The sequence below is a fragment of the Hemibagrus wyckioides genome, linkage group LG09 (assembly GCF_019097595.1).
Source record: "Hemibagrus wyckioides isolate EC202008001 linkage group LG09, SWU_Hwy_1.0, whole genome shotgun sequence".
In the NCBI taxonomy this organism is placed as follows: domain Eukaryota; kingdom Metazoa; phylum Chordata; class Actinopteri; order Siluriformes; family Bagridae; genus Hemibagrus; species Hemibagrus wyckioides.
Window position 1 is genome coordinate 2245924 of NC_080718.1, and position 17853 is coordinate 2263776.

The 17853-nt window shown below is 38.5% G+C and overlaps 2 protein-coding genes across 3 annotated transcripts; one reads left to right on the forward strand and one right to left on the reverse strand.

Moving 5' to 3' along the window:
• The first annotated feature begins 1740 nt into the window (after positions 1 to 1740).
• Positions 1741 to 2722, forward strand: pth2 (parathyroid hormone 2). Its single transcript, XM_058399963.1, has 2 exons — positions 1741 to 2011; positions 2099 to 2722. Exons 1-2 carry the CDS (start codon positions 1842 to 1844, stop codon positions 2460 to 2462), a joined length of 534 nt encoding a protein of 177 aa, XP_058255946.1. The 5' UTR covers positions 1741 to 1841; the 3' UTR covers positions 2463 to 2722.
• Positions 2723 to 4207: 1485 nt separating this feature from the next.
• On the reverse strand, positions 4208 to 17232 carry tmem121aa (transmembrane protein 121Aa). Of its 2 annotated transcripts, XM_058398633.1 has the most exons (3): positions 17000 to 17232; positions 7611 to 7687; positions 4208 to 5866 (listed from the first exon to the last, which is right to left on the reverse strand). In XM_058398633.1, the coding sequence occupies exon 3, from the start codon at positions 5366 to 5368 to the stop codon at positions 4418 to 4420; it is 951 nt and encodes a 316-aa protein (XP_058254616.1). In that variant the 5' UTR covers positions 5369 to 5866; positions 7611 to 7687; positions 17000 to 17232; the 3' UTR covers positions 4208 to 4417. The 2 variants fall into 2 exon arrangements, with proteins under 2 accessions (XP_058254616.1, XP_058254617.1); XM_058398634.1 differs by lacking the exon at positions 7611 to 7687.
• Between the last annotated feature and the right edge of the window lie 621 nt (positions 17233 to 17853).

A 17853-nucleotide genomic window follows, 5' to 3' on the forward strand; every position in this document is an offset into this window, starting at 1 on the left:
CAAGGTCTGCTCTCAAGAACAAATCCCCTTTGCACCTTGTGGCCATATGTGTCATGGCCTCATCTGTGTAACGACCCCCTTTTCTTCCTTTATTCTGTTCACGCTTCATCTTGAGGCTGGAGCATGTCACCGCTGCCTTGTACTATAATGAGTGTTAGGTTCTGGTTGTCTGATGCTTATGTACCCATTATTTTAAATGAGGGCAAAATAAAGTTGACCCACACTAACGAGAACTCTCTGGACCATACCTGAAAGAGAGCTGTCCTTAAGAAAGAATGTGCTGCTTTTAACAAGAGAACAATGAACAGTGTCTTCCGGTTAGTCTTCTGCTCCATTTAATCAGCACTATTTTAACACATTTCATTAGTAACAGCAGCATTATGTCCTACTAAAGTGAAAAGTTTGATAATCAAAAAAGAAGAAGGATTTATGCAGATTGAAGTTAGAATATTAGGCCATTCCATTTTTGTTTCATTTCTTTCCCTGAGCTTTTTATATATGAAGAATCACCAGTTAATAGGCAATGTACTATTGAGACATTATTATCATCACATTTCTGTAAGTTTAACTTGTTTTGGTTGATTTGGTGCGTCTGACAGGTGCCGTAAAGGGCCTGTGAGATTTAATGAGACTAACATGGCCTAAATTCCCAACATGTTGTGCGTAGGCTGCCTGAAGACATTAATCAAAATTGGATTCTGGACGCTTGTTACACATTTCCGATTCCATCACAAATAACCTTACGTTATGCCCTCTGACTGGATATTTGTAGGGTTAAGTAGACAGAGGTCAAAGAGTAAAGGGCTTCATATATCACCAGCAAGAAGATCCATGTAAATGGACGTTTCATCTAGATGGACAATCACCTGACGATCACACTTGCCTCTTTCCATTCGTTTTTTTCCATCATACTTTCCCTGAGACATCATTAAGTGCAATGACGTCAAAACAGGTCCCACTATTTCCTCTGTTATTCCTCTCTATTTTAAATCTGTGGCCGAACAGGACGTTTAGGGGCGTGTGACACACGTCTTTTCATCGTTTTTTCATCTCTATACCCTTCTGACTCAGTAAGACTGTGTATATAAGCTTGTACATGGAAGATCCAGCACATTTATTCCAGCGTTTGTGGCAAAAGCATGCTACAGCTTTTCTTGCAGTCACACCTCAGGTTATGATAAATCTGAAAACTTTAGCTTTGTTAATTCAATTAAAATAAGATTTTTAGTGGCTATCACTGAAACAACATTTAAAAGAAAAAAGACAACGCAAAAGCAGTTTGGGGAAAACGTGTACCTACAAATGTATTACTTTTGAGAACTGTATACCTATTTGGACCTTCATCAAACAGCACATTGTGTTTCACTTCAAGATCTGAAGACAACCAGCAACAGAAGGTGAGAAAGATGTCCGTTTATATATTTGATATAAATGTTTTTTTTTTATGTGGTTCAGCTCCAAATTGGTTCTCAGTCACACTGCAATAAGTACTTAGCTATATTTAAAATCAAGGGTAATTTAACTTAATTGTTTGTGTTTATAATATACCATTTCTGTCCACTACAGAAAATTAAGGAATGCCAATCGGCCTACAAAGCATATATTTGGACTGTGGTTTCCTCCGGGTACACCGGTTTCCTACCCCAGTCCAAAAACATGCGTCGTAGGCTGATTTGGCACCTCTGTATTGTCCGTAGTGTGTGAATGAATTTGTGTAAAGTTATACCCAGTGGTGGGTTTGTCCCCTGTGAAGGGTTATCCCCCACCTTTTGTCTCGGGTCCCCTGAAATAGGTTCCAGGTTCCCTGTGACACTGTGTAGGATAAACAGTACAGAAATTGGATGGGTGGATGTTGCTTACATTTTCATACCATGCCTGAGGAAGTTTATAACTACAAATTTTTACTCTTACACGTCCTGCAGATGGTGTCTCTAACTCTAACTCCTCGCCCTGCACTTTTACTCATCGTCCTGAGCTTGAACACTTCTGCTTTCCCCCAACCCTTCCAGAGGTAAATTCTTACACATTTCGAATATTTCTCAATAAACGCAAACTATTAAGAAATATTAAAGCATAAACTATTTTTTTCCCCCCACAGAATATCCCCTTCAGATGGCCAGGATTCAATACAGGAGCAATGGAAGGTTCTCTATCCTTCCATCTCACTCCGTGACTGGAGCATCCAAATGTTGTCCAACCCAGACTTCGGTGGAGCAGAGCCCAGAACAGAGCAGCTGCCTGTAAATGAGTGGATCCCTCTTAGCCAATCACAGATGGAGGAGAAACTGATAAAGGGATGGCCAGGAGACTGGCAGCAGAGGGTGGGAAACCAGGAAAAGAGAAACATTGTTGTGGCAGATGATGCAGCATTCAGAGAGAAGAGTAAGCTTCTGACAGCCATGGAGAGACAGAAATGGCTGAACTCATACATGCAGAAACTGCTGGTGGTTAACTCAAAATAAATAACTTGTGTCTAGAAGGTAACTTATATTGTTCGTTTAGAAAAATGATGTTAATTAGGTCACAAATCAGGAAGATCACTGTAAAATATGATGAAATAACTGTTCATCATTGTAAAGAAACCAGACCGTATCCAATGGAAATCGCCTATATGTATGTTATGTAGTGTAGTAAGATGTTTGTTTATTGTTGTTATTTTTTTTATTGTTGTTATTTTCAAGTTATAAATGAAATGACATCTGTAGAGTTGTGAAAAAAGAAATCGAACACACATGGCATGATTTGTAATATATGTTTGTCATTTGAACATTAGAAAAATATATGCCTTTAATAAACATGTACTGTAATCCCCACTTTAAAACATGAATGGATTGAAATTTATTGCGGGAAAACGAGCCCTGATTTTTATGACACTATTTTCTTTTACTGATTTTGTAGTACACTAATGCTTCATCATTTTAGGTTGGAATGTCAGCTCATTTCATTCTACATTTAATTTTATACTTCTTGATAGAAAACATGGCTCAGAACTCAATATAGTGCTTTATAGGAAATAAAATTATCAAAAAAATATTGGTCAGCTCCACACACTGCCTAGAAGGTTGAAAGTGTATGGAGTGTAAGAGTATATGATAACCGTGTGAAAATAAGTCTCAAACCAAAGTTTATTTATTCTTCAAATCCATTTAATAACTTTTTTTTTTTTAAAGTTGAGAGGCCATTAAATCCATCATCATCTCACACACACATGAAAATTGACAATGTTCTTAGAGAGGCAACACATTACTGCAATCTGAATGCCAAAAATACACTCTTTTTCCAAATGTATACAATACACATTTTCATACGTTATTGAATCTTTTATCTATAACTCAAATTTAAGAATAATTCAGAGTCTTAAGCATAAGTCTTAGCCAACTTGTACACTGTTCGGAAATACATACTAGCGTAAAACCCATTCTGAATGATTAGGTTTCATTTCGGACTAGATTCATATGAATGTACGAGTTATATATTTCACCCTTATAAAAGGAAATTGTCCAGTAATTGAAAAAGAAATTGTGAAAGCTTGTCCAGTATAAAGCGTTGCAACAATCTTCCATCTGAAGATATCATACATCACATGTAAACTATTGATAGATTTCTGAGAATTTGGCCACAATTATGGATTTTTTTTTTTTATTTTTATGTGAAGGTACAGTACTATATATGTTCTGTAATGAAGCATACAAAGAGATTAACCAAAAGTCTGGGGAATTCGTTGAATAGCAAATATATCTTTGCTACAGAATGTCACATTGTAAGAAACTGCTGCAAAACAGCATCGCCTAATTAACACAATTATTCTATTCATGTCAGGAGAATCACTCTGTCCCCATTACAGTTAAATGTTAAAAATACTGTTTAAAAAGGAACTTCAGTATCGCGCTTTGAGCTGTCTAGTCAAAAAAGATTCGAAAAGAGGAACTCGTTCATATGCCTAAATAATTTCCAGTATTTAATGCTTCTCAAGAGCCAAAATTATAAATCAGTCTAATTCAGTTTGTGGTGAAAGAAAAACAAGAAGTGTGTGTAGTGTAAGCAACCCTCGAACCAATCCAAGCAGATTGGTTTGTAGCGCAGAAACAGAGCAAAGAAATTTAACAGCCATACATGGAACAAGTTGATGGAGTGTGAGTTGAATGTGAGCAAGCTGAAATTAAATTCCAATTTACTTAACCGTGATATACAAACATGAGAAAGTGAATAAACAGCATAGATTTGGGTTTATTCTATTCTAGTGTATTAATGGGTTTCATTACCACATACATTTTCTTCTGCAAGTACATGTTTCGAAATCAGGATTTTAAATATATATATTGTAATGAACTGGACAGGATAGATGGGTGTGGTTTGACGACTCCAAAATGCTTACAGTGGGAATTGGCTCTAAGATCTTAGTCCATGCCAATTCTGGTCACGTGTCAGTGATCTCACGGGGGGATGATGGCGCTTCTGGAAAGCTAGTGGTAGGATTCGGCAGCTTCTGATCGTGTGGAACTGAGTTCTGCTGTATCTCCATAGCGATTGTTACAGGGTCTTGTGGCGTGAACTCCTTAACCTGCCGATGATACTCCAGGAATGTGCAGGCCTTGGTGGCTAAGGCCACTACGTTCTTACCGATAAAGATGGTGGAGACTCGGCTATCTTGGAAAAGCACCATGTTGACCCCACGGATGAGAGTAGTAACAATATTAATGGCAACAAGGCTGAGGACAGGGTAAAGCATCATCTTCTGTGGGGACATGTGCTCTACCTGCAAACTGATCTCGCTGAGAGATACACATGGAAGAATAAGCAGAAGAATATAACAATAGAAGAACACCAGTCCCTCAGCCCAGATGGGCAGTCCTGTTTGCTGTGGCTCCCACAAGTTGGCCTGGATGTCCAGTATGTCCAACAAGTCCAGTGCCACCCAGAACAATCTGCCCCGCATGTCTTCTTTTTTCCGAAACGTTCTCATGTACTCCATGCTGTCCAGGGCCACCAGGACAAAATACAGCCCTGGAACACAAACTGAAAGCAGCAGAGTCAAAGCTTTCCGCGCGACGGTCTCCATGGTCTGGCGTTCGGCCTTGTAGTTTTGAAAAACAAAGTACAGTTTTATCTCCAGAACAAAGATATAAAGGAACCAGAGAATCATAGCATAGCCACGCTTTGCAGTCCTCACCTCAGCCCCTACCCAAACAGCAACATAGCGCAGAACTATGAGGAAACAAATGTCCCCTACCAATACAATGATGCAAACGCCAATCTTGCGTGGACCCAGGTTCTGCTCCACCAGGTACGCGTCCATGACGGCCATGCTGGTCATGATGACAATAGTAGTTAAACATACATGCTGCTTGTCAGGGGGAGGCAAAACCATAGTGAGGTTTAGTATTCTGGGTATAAAAAATAATTAAAAACATATAAGACATTAAATGCTTACTTCATATTTAGCAAGTTCTAGCAATCCACTCATGCTGATGTAAGTGTCTTTAGGCAAACTGGGAATATCTAGGAATCTGGTGTGGGCTCGGTATTTTCCAAGCTTTAACAGCCTGAATGGCTGTGTATTTCTAATCAGTCAGTGTCTCGAAGGTTAAGTAGTGAAATGTTTGCACACACATCTTCTCGCCTGAGAGACACAGACCCACTCATCTATGTCAGCTGGACCACAATAACACCATGGTAGAGCTGCTCAGCCCTGGCTCCATACAGCCAGGGTTAGAGCAAATTACTATTGTACAGGATGCTTACGAGCTTCAATTCACTCTGGTTCAGCTACTGTTGATTAAAGCTGTGATCTTCGGTGGAAGCCGGTCGTTGTGTAGCCTGGATATGAATCCACAGGTCGTCTTTTGGATTTTCTGGTTCATGGATTCTGTCAATAAGAGAAAAGGAAGTCAGTCTGGTAAACAAATGGTGCGGAGAAATCTTATGTTCTGTGTAATGCACTTGTTTATCAAAACAGCAGGGTTCACTGGTTCAATGTGGTTTAATCTGGTTCTGTAAACCATTCATTTATTTCCATCCCAGCTTAATATTAAATAAAATTAAACACTTTTTCATAGAAAATATTGCCATTTCTTCAAAAATGGCTACTTTTTTAACATCATGCACCTCTTTTAAACAAATTAAATCAATTCTTACTTCTTCTATTCATAACCCTTCAGTAATTTTATCCTGCTCAGTCAGGGTAGATACTGGGCACATTCCAGGAACAGGGATCCACCCCAACTGGACGCAGGTCCCAGCACAGGGCACTGTTTTAATAACTGATTTAGAATAGCCAATCCACCTACTGGATAACCTGAGGGAACCCACAGAACATAAGAAAATTCACAAGGGCAAAAACCCAAACTCAGAATTGAACTAGGGATCCTGGAGCTGTGAGGCAGCAACAATACACATTACACCAAGCTTATATAATGCTTTTAATACACATGATCCCAAAGCACTGTTTGAGAAACCTGATGTAGATTTATAATAATCAAGACAGGAAAGACAACACCACTGACGCTTGCCCTTAAGTGTTTTATTCCTTACATATCAGTGTTTTTTTTACTGAAACTCTTAAGTGCATCCACCTGACAGCCCCATTCTCATGCTTCCGAAGGCTAGACTAAAAAAATGCACCTCGCAAAAGTAGGTTATGTCGGCGGCGGAAGAATTAAAGCGCTGCCATATACAGTATGAATTCAGAAATATCTCTACCTAATATTCCAGAGCTGCTGGCTTCCATAGCAACCATTTATATTAAGAAAGGCAATAAAAAGGGATGATGAGCCCTAAGCAGTGGGGGACTAGTACACATCTGAGAGGTGTGAGCGTTGCAGTGGTTAGAATATAATTTATGAAATGACATAAATTTGGTTCATGGATGTACACTAAATCTCCACTTCATGATTACAGCGTTTTCCTATGCAGTGGAAACATTTCATAAACGCGTAATTATATCGCTGTTGACACACAAACTCTTTACACTTTAATAAAAAAGTATTCTGGTACACCAGAAGGCTGGCAGTATAAGAACGCAGGTTTCGGAACCCGAAGACGCATCGCTAATGCATTTTGTTGAAATTATTTCTAAATCGCATCATCCGGTGTCACTCAGATGGGGATGGGTTCCCTTTTGACTTTTTCTTCCTATATCAAAGGGAGTTTTTCCATGCCACTGGCACCTCTGGCTTGCATGTTAGGAATAAACTGATGAATTTATCCATTTTACAGTGCATACTCTAAAAAGATGTAAAGCTTCTTTATGTCAACATCAAGCTCTACACAAATAAAATTGAAATGAATTGAGGAGAACTACGCAGTTGCTATTCCAGTCCCACTGCCCTGCACGAACCGTGGGAAAGAAATAAAGCGATCTGTTGCAGAATTTGTGTGTGCAGTAATACACCAAACATCAAGGAAGTATTTTCCCACTTTTGGCATATGGTATTTTTTTTTTTTTTTAGACATTTACCTTTACAGCATTTGGTACAAGGTGATATACAGAAGTGCTTTGTAGTCTAAATCAGAAACACAATCTGAGTACAAATAGGTGTAACAATATTATCAGTCTAAAAACACTGTTAAAGAGGAGCTGGTAAAAAGCAATTAGCGCAGCAACAACTCACTGAAGAGATTCCTCCAACTGCAGCTTAGAAACTAAAGCCAATCATGGTTCCTCTAGTGGAAATCTGTCTTCTTGGTCCTGTAGTTGTAACAGAAACAGGTGCACATACATAAACTTATATAGCTTTCGATGCACGATACATCTACATGATGCACCTACAGATATTTTCTTGCCATTCATTTGCACTCTCACACACACACACAAAGTACCTTCCACTCTACTGTACTCAGTAGAAGAGGCTGTTGAAAATGCAGTTTTAAATCAAGAGCTTAATTAAAATGGCAACTCACATGGGGTAATATGTGGACTAAAGCAGTACAGACTGAGCTCATCAGGCCAATCAATGCACACAAAGGGCACATTAACTTCTACAGAAGTGCAGCGAGAGGCCGCTGTCTTTATTCCCTTCAGCTAATTCATTATATTAGTATAGCCAAAGCATTGCACTATGTAGTAAATTTTTTATATAGATCCTGAATATTGATGTTTCTGGCTCACCCTAGAATTAGATATGAGTTCTGGTACAGAGCAAATATAGGCTATACATTTTCTATAATGGGCGCTTTAGTGCTAAAGCTACTGTTGCTCCAATGGAAAAACTGACATGTTAGTCCTCTTTGGCTCCTCTGGAGGGTTTTTTTTTTCTTCTTTTCTTTATTTTACCTCGATCCCCAAGCTTGGATAAATTTGTTGTTTGACTCAGACACCTGTCTGGGTTTGTGCATTCTGATAAACGGGAAGCACATTTGACAAATATTAATTCAGTATCGATATCTTTTGTTTAGTTTGTCACAAGACATACTCACAAATTCACAAGACATAATCAGTCTATCCTCTACCAGAAATCAGTCCATCATAACAGCAAATGATTTGAGACTCACTACTGGTCAATAAACTTTATTATATTTGCAAAGCTAAAAACAGTGTCAGTGCATTTTCCGAGCCTTTCCATGTCGATAATGGACATTAATGTCTAAAGCAATCTGTGGATGCATAGGAAATTGATAATACTCATTTTTGCACCATGGCATTACAGCCGGCTGTTAGTAAACACTAGAAGTACCCATGTGTGATCAGTGACTGGTCAATCATTGCTCAGGTGACTGCAAAACAGATTAAATTGGAAGTGCGCCATTGCTCTTGCTTCTGCCAGTACTAAGGACTTCACTTCATGTACTGATTGGCATGTTGATTCTTACAATAAAATTATCCTCTTCACCCACGAGTTGTAACCGGAGCAGATGACTGTTTAGTCAGCTAATTCATTAAAACATAGGGACATTTTCCAAACCAAACCAAGACGGGGAACTGTTTATTAATTCAGAGTCCAAAGACCACAATATGTGCGTGTAACTTTAATTTTCGAGTCATAAACAACGCATAATGTGCTCTTTACTAAATTTAAGGACAGGGTAATAATTAGTATAGTAAATTTATGCAAATCATTCCGGCCTTTTAAGTAAGTGCTCATCATTTCCAAAACTATAAAACCCATTGGAAATATATGGGTAAATGAGACACATAACTATGATTATAAAAGCTGAATAATTCAGTTTAATTTAAGGTGTAGATATAGCTGTATTTTTCAGTTTGTGAAGCTTCAAATGCCAAATAAAATTTGAAGTGGTTGTTGCAAACTGCATAATCTTTCAGTTCAATTCATCCGTCCATCCATTTTCTATACCCGCTTTATTCCTAATTAGGGTCACAGGGATCTGCCGGAGCCAATCCCAGCACACATTGGGCGGGGTACACCCTGGACAGGTCTCAATTCAATTCAATTCAACTTATTTGTATAGCGCTTTTAAGAATGGACGTTGTCTCAGAACAACTTTATAGAAGTATAGAAACATACATGAAAAAAGTTTAAAGTTAACTTAATATTTATCCCCAACATTTATCCCTAATGAGAAGCCTGGCGGCAAGGACAAAATCCCTGAGATGTCTTCAGGAAGAAACCTTGAGAGGAACCAGGTTCAGAAGGGAACCTCATCCTCATTTGGGTGACACTGGGCAGTAAATAACGTAAATGTTAATAATGTCCTTTCTACAACAATGTAATCTTTGTAGCTGAAGGCTACTATCTTGTCTTGGGAGCGTAGCTACTGCAAAGTGCCTCTGTTGCCATTGTTTATCTGTCTGACCGGCTGCAGGCTGACCATGGTAATGACGATTGATGCAGATTTGCTGAAAATTAGTTGTTTGATGGGAAAAAGAACAGCTGATTCACTGCGCACTCAAATCTATAATTTTCCATCTTTGGCTTTAGGAAGGTATCAAGTCTTTCCAAATGAAAGGGCTCCAGTCCTGATGAACAGTCTGGTGACCTTTGAAATGGAACCTGGCTTTGAGAAAGTGAAACCTCACTTTTCTTATATAGAAAGAGTTTGTTATTGCGGGAGGTTGGAAAGTTATGGACTAGATCCCTAGATCACACAGGATATAGGGCTCAGGCAGGTCCCAGGTACATGGTACTGTACCTTAATAAGACATTGTATGTTTTCCTTTAATTTGTCACCCTCCTGCACAAAAAAACTCCAATGTCTCCCCAGATATATGTCCGATCTGTCAAAAACATAAACAAGCGTTATTATTTAAGATGCTTGATATCAATTGAGCCTTCGTTTGAGTCTGTGAGTGGATTACTTGTAACTAAGCAACCAGGGGATTTTCTAGGTGCTGAGACGGTGTATAAATAGACAAAATTACTTATATGCGTGTTCATGCACAGGCTCACTTTACACAACCCGGGATCCTAACGAGGCTTGTGCACATGCTAAACTTGCATTTCCTGTGCAATGTATTACGAGTGAAACAAGTGAGATAGCATTGTAAAATATTACTCTACATATTAATATTAATATTATATTAATACAAATAATACATATAATTGACTCAAATTCTGTGAAATACAGAACACGGATCTTATGCAAGTGAAATCTGTTAGCATGACTGTATGCCAGACTAATATTACATCCATGAAGCTGGCTCTCAAAGGGGGAAAAAAAAGAATTATATTTGGAAAAAAATTCTCTGAAATGTCTTTTCAGCCTAAAATGACGATTCTTTTTTCCTTTGTTTTTAAATGACACGTTTTAGAGTAAAAATAGCAAACATTTTTGAAAAAGATTCCATTTGCGTTTATAAATGATTATACAGTAAGCTTTACAAATGTATAGCATAGAAATATCCATCCTTCTGCTTTCTGTTCTCCTTATCCTACACATGGAGCCTGGAGTCTTTGGAGCCTATCCCAGGCAACTTGTCTAAAATTCTTTAGTATTCTGCAATGGCCAAAATTCTCTGCAAGTTCTCTGATCCACTATACTGCACAATGTCCTGACTACAATGTGAAGGTCATTATACTGATATGGCGAAAAAACTGCCCTCTGCCTTGTCTGCCCTCAGAGTGATCCAGGCTTGATTACACTTAATGGAACCTTCAACTATTGCTGGATACAGAGGCAACAACACAGAATAGAAATAAAGTACTTTTTGCACAGCATAAATAAAATGGTCCAGCTGTTATAACTGAATAAATGAATGAATGAACAAACTTATGGATGAATGAAGAAATGAATGAATGAATGAATGAATGAATGAATGAATGAATGAATGAATGAATGAACTGATGGATGGTTGTATGAATGAATCAATTAATGAATGAATGAATGATTGGATGAATTAATTAATTAATTAATTAATTGGTGGATGGATGGATGTATAGACAGACAGACGAATTTAAAAGTATAATGTAGCGGTACAATATAGCAATAATGGCAAAAGATTATTAATGTATAGCCTAAGAGGAAACAGTACAGTCCCTGAGCCGTGGAAAATGTCCTGGATTGAGGAAGTGTCCAAAAACAGAAATTAAACAAGAAGTAAAGGAGCTAAACAGTTTTGCCCTGTTGTCCTGGAAATCAGTTCAAATGAAATGTTTGAAAGACCTAGTGAGGAATTATTTTATTTTCAATATATAGTGCTGTTCTGACTACCATTTGTGTGCAGGTTAAATAAAAAAAGAGGGCTGGAGGGCTGGACAGATAGTGCTGATGAACTGTATTTGTGAGCATTTGGAACAGACACAGAGCCTTGTTAATCTATTTTAGCAGCACTTTTAACACTATTAAGCTTCATGTTCTTGTTATCAAGCTGATGGAGCTTGGGGGTCAACAACTGCTTAATTTTATGGATTAGTGATTTTCTGGTGAATCACAAGATGTGCTTGAACTCTGTCAGGACTTAATTTGTACTTTGTAATTTGTACACAAATTAATGTCAAGTTTCTTAACCAATTTTTAGCATGCAAATTACATTGCATTTCTTTTTACAGTCTAGTGATTACACATTAATCAGATTTCACAGAAAATGCAGCAGCAAAGCATTCACCTATTATCACAAGATTGTAAGTTGAAATTCTGATGATTATAGAGTCATCTTTGGCCTGGAGCAAAATTGGTCATTTATATGAAGCAGCATCTGATTACATCACCATCAAACCATGTAGTGATTCATTTCTTATGTCTATATTCTAAAGAAGTCCATTTATAATTGGTGGTCATATTTTACATAGAGACTTCTGTTCATTTTCCTCATGAGTGACATCAGAGCTTAAAGAGCTATCTACTTGATGTAGTGTAACATTTACAGCTTTGAAGGAAAGCATGTCCCTTATTTAGGTTGGCCTTGCTTCTCTTGAATGATAAATCACTTATTAATTAATGTTCAGTAAACACTTTTTGTGATGCAATCTCAAGAAACCTGAGCACAGGAATGGAGAATTTCAGTCCATTGCAGGCACCACGATCACACACACATTCACACTGTGGGACGCATAGCTAATCCGCCTACCTGCATGTTTTTGGGAGGAGAACCGGGAGGAAACCAAAACAGACACAGTGGGAACATGTGACATTTCATATAGGCAGGATCCAAGCTCAGGATCAAACCATGGGCTAGGGAACTAATAAGAACATACAACTTTTCCATCTGCAACAAGTGTTCAATTAAATCTCCCCATGTTTATTTGTAGCCATCTGGACTCACATGAGCATTGTAGCTGTCAGTGAGAATGTTCATTAAACACTGAAAACTTTATTGTGCATCCTTTATAGCTGCACCAATATAAAGAGTCAAATTCCCTGCATCACAGTGTTCACCAGCTGACTTCGTGACGCTAATTGATCCCACGGTGATGATGAAATCTCAAATGGTTAGACGGTATTGATTCATTTTCTATAACAGTAGCTTAGACAGCAGTGATGACTGCGAATCAAACCACATGTACCAGCACTCTTTCTAGTAATTTACTGTTGCAGAAACAGTTCATTTTACACGAAATTGTATGACAGAGGTTCTACATAATCTAAGACAAATAACAATATGAACTGCCCCAAGGTGTGTGTGAATGTGTGTGCATGTGTTGCCTGGCACTCACTGTGCAGCATAATAGGCTCTGGACCCTGGTTACTGAAAATGAATGAATTAATTAATTCATTAAATAAGAATTCTTGGTAAAATAATGGTAATTAGGCTTGGGAACAGATGTTATGTCATGATGCATTATCAATTATGGGTTTAGTTAGTTGCATTCTACACCGATGCTCACATACTGCAAGAGCTGAAAAGAGACCGCTGTTCAGCTGTGGCTCTTCGGACTGAATCAGAAGAAGAAGGGGTTTTATAAAAAAAAGACACCAGAAGAATGCCAAGCAATGGTATATGGATAAAATCTGCTGTATTGACAGCGTGAATCGATGCAAACTCAAAAAAGAGTGGCGTAATGATCATTACCTCTTATCTCCTCTTATGTTTGCAGACCAATTTCATATCTAGGGTGTAGCTTCAGTGCCTTTTTAGCATTTTAAATATTTCTAGTTACTTAAAACCCCCATGTACAGTTTACAAGTGAATGGGTTCAGGGCCTGAAAATCTACAAGATGCTAAAATGTCATTCAAACAAGTGTATGCAGCTAACATTACAGTGACTGTGATTTTAATATTGGCTTTAACGTGTAACCTTCAGTTAAAATATGCCCATTTTTATGTATATGATGATATATTTAAGCATTAAATAAAAAATAAAAATCCACAGTAGATGTTTGTCCTTCCTTTTCCTCACATTTTTCTCCCTAATTTGTTTACAGCCTGCTATCTTTTTGAACTGCTGCTCAACAGCTCTACCTATTGGCTAGTGTTGCTAAGAATGACCAAGGGAGAAGGCCATCCCCCTTACCCAGAGAGAACAGCCAAGTTTGTTTCAGTGACTCCTAGCCACAGATGGTTTTGGTATTTTTGGAATTTTTATAGTGATGATAACCCCTGATGACAGGGTGGACTCTTCACCACTATTTTCACTACAATACCTTCCTACCATTATGACTCAAACAGGTCAACTAGGTCAACTTTCTCACTAGACTGACTAAACTTTAAGTGAGCAGAAAAGCAGCAGGAGTCAAAGTACTTAGATTTTAATGTTTCACTCAGACTGCCTTTGGGTTCCCTGGTGACACTGTGGCTAGGATCCTGTGCCCTCACTGCCATGTCCTGGGTTCATTTTGTGGGCAGGGATACAACACAGCCACTGGGGGATGCACAAGTCTCAGTGTCGGTCACAAGCCTGGATAAAAATCAGGAAAGGCAAACCTGTGCCACATGAAATATGTGGATCAACAATTCCACTCTAGCACCTACTAACAGGAGAGCTCAGACTGTCTTTTTCAATCTATTTTTTTTTTTATTTACAGCAGTGCAAACTAGCTAATTACGTAAGTTATATCACAACATTGCATTTATTTCTTGGATAACTGCCATGGAATTTAGCCCTATCACCAATGAACAAGAGTCATCAAGAGCCAAACAGCCAAGCACACCATGCCTGCTTTATTTGTTGGACACATTTGTAATTTTAATAAATCTATACATTGTGTGTCTGTTGGAGTGGGCCACACAATCATGCTTCTCTGTAGCTAAAGGAAAAGTTCTATTGGGCATGTAGCGTATAGTTGACTAATACTTATGTTATACGTTTTGTGATACACATGTACAGTGAATAGAAAGACGTTTGGGATTCGTGTAAACTGAATTGCTCCGGTATAAGGGGATAAAAGATGATAGATTTTTATGTTTGGAATATAAAATGTAAAAGTATCAGCAACAGGATATTTTGTGATACACAAGTTTATGACAGCATAAAATTATAGGGTCATTTTTCAGAACTTAAGGTTTCTTCCTCCTATCATCTCAGGGAGTTTTTCCTTGCTGCCTCAGGCTTGCTCATTAGGGATAAATGTTAGAGCTTTATATTTTTGTAACTTTGTATTTTTTTACTTCTGTAAAGCTGCTTTGAGGCAATGTCCACTGTTAAAAGCGCTGTGCAAATAAACTGAATTGAAGTAATCCGAATCTGAATATATTTTGACGATGATTTCGACAACCCTATCTGACAGTATTTTCTACCTGAGATTTTTGGTACTACTGACATTTTTCAGTTAAAACCATTTATTCCTAAGCCAAAATAATGGAACTTGGACAGAAGTTTCTACAGTAATTCACAGTGGCCTGTGTGGAGGATGATGCACATAACCCAAGGTTAGAAAAGTTAGTTTATATTTAAAAACTTGTTAATAATTTGAAGCTTTGTGTAAGGAAACAATTATTTAACATTCAAGGCAGAGTCTCTGGTGTCAGCACACAATAAAACATCAGTCAGTTTTCCACCATGAGAAAGACTTCATGATAGTGGACACTTCCTGGCTCTCTGGCTTCTTGGCCACAATCTGACAGTTTTGAAGCTGATGAGGGAACAGCTGTTTAAGGATGCAATCATTTAAGTGAATTTGTCTACTGGATATTCTATAGCTATATATCTACATCTATATCTATGTAGGCATGACCTCATTCGTACCTGTGGTATAAGAGAAATAAAACACTTCAGGACACGCTCACACACTTTCAGTAACAACTACACTATAATGCCAAAAGTTTTGGGACACCCCTCCAAATCATTGAATTCAGGTGTCGTTTTTCAGGGGTCGGACTCGGCCCCTTAAGTTCCAGTGAAAGGAACTGCTTCAGCTTCATACCAAGACATTTTGAACAATTTCATGCTCCCAACCTTGTGGATTTCCTGTTCCAACATGACTGCACACCAGTGCACAAAGCAAGGTCCATAAAGACATGGATCAGTGAGTTTGGTGTGGAGGAACTTGACTGGCCTGCACAGAGTCCTGACCTCAACCTGATTGATGATTTAGAGCGGAGACTGTGACCCAGACCTTCTCGTCCAACATCAGTGACTGACCTCATAAATGCGCTTCTAGAGGAATGGTCAGAAATTCCAAAAAACACACTCCTAAACCTTGTGAAAAGCCTTCCCAGAAGAGTTGAAGCTGTTATAGCTGCAAAGGGCGGGACGACTCCATATCACATTCATGTGTATGTAAAGCCAGACCAAAACTTGGGACGTCTGCCTCACAGTCTCCGCTCTAATTCATCCCAAAGGTGTTCTATCAGGTTGAGGTCAGGACTCTGTGCAGGACAGTCCTCCACACCAAACTCACTCATCCATGTCTTTATGGACCTTGCTTTGTGCACTGGTGTTCAGTCATGTTGGAACAGGAAGGGGTCATCCCCAAACTGTTCCCACAAAGTTGGGAGCACAAAATTGTCCAAAATGTCTTGGTTTGAAGCTGAAGCATTAAGAGTTTCCTTTCAGGGGCCCAAGACCCAACCCCTGAAAAACAGCACCTGAATTCAATGATTTGGAGAGGTGTCCCAAAACATTTGGCAATATAGTGTTTTTAATCACACCTTGTGTCAATTCATCTTCACAAAGCAAACTGGTATTTTTTCTGAAGATCAGGGGGGGGGGGATGCAGAACCCAACAAAAACCACATGAGACACAGAACTGGGGACCTGGAATAGGTAAAAACTAATTTTTTGAACTGCTTGAGATGCGCTGTTACCGGAAAACAATCAGCTCCTGCTTCACGTGGAGCCACCAAGCTGTTGATTATTTCCCAAGAACAGCATTCCTCATCGATTGTGTTTTTTATTCCTTACCAATTAAAACAAACGTGATCAAATCGGAACAACTTAATTACAAAAGGGGGATTTAACAGTGTGTCAGGAAATATCCAAATGTAAAGTTTTCTGGCCACATATTATGGGACATATCTGCATAGTCTGCTTACTATGTCAAAAGTTTCAACATAATGTACGTCTTTATCCCCCGTTGGTCAAGCAGAACCTTTCGGCATCGGTGGCATTAATAACTGTACATTTTTTACATAATTTTGCACGTGCACGAGTTGAAAATTAAGCAAAACATATGTTGATCATTTTATCACACAAGGAATAAACGCTATAAGAGATAAAGCTCTTACCCCACACACACACACACACACTGCTGCTTGTGTCCGTCGTCCACAGGGCTGATTCGGCTTTTTTTTAATCCTTATCACGATGCCTAGATCCCACTACAAGAAGATGCAATTTCCATCTAAGAAAAATTAAAAAAAAAACATTGAAAAACCTCTGAATATCAGCTTTAGAATAAAGCAGCAAGCTCACGCGCATCAGCGGTCCTGCGTTGTCCAATCCAATTTCTCTCTCTCTCCTGATTCAGTGTCTCATTCTCCTCTCACGCCCTCGGCAGGGAGCCTAATTTATTGGCAATTTGCTTATGTCAAGTGTCAGCCCCCGCCTCTCTGCCTCATTTTCCATGATCAATGAATGCAAAGGCTAACTGATCTAAACCCAGTGGCATAGATTTTTATTTCAACTTTGGAGCATGCACTTGATGCAGGACTCTGTGCATAGCACCAGACCTGAATATTAATAATGTAGAGGAAGCAGGTGGACTTAAAAATGTGGTCACTTGGTCCATTTTTTTTTTTTTTTTTTAAAAAACACAGAAGTTTTACTTGGAATTTGTTTTGCTGTGAGAGGACAATCCACTGAAGAAAAACGATCCAACATTCCACTCACTTTGTAGGGCGTTGTGTAAAAATCTGTGTAATTGGTTGAATGAAAACGACTAGCGTGAAGGCAGCCTATGTGTTTTACATTCTAATGTACCATTAAAATGAAACTTCCAAATGTAGCCTGAGTGGTGTAGTGCTGAGCTTGCTTCAAAAATCACATTTCCAGTATGTTTTATTTATTCAAAGCAATTACATTTTCTACACAAGTCTCCATGTTTGCACAAGCATTGGATAGAAGCAAATATTAACAGATA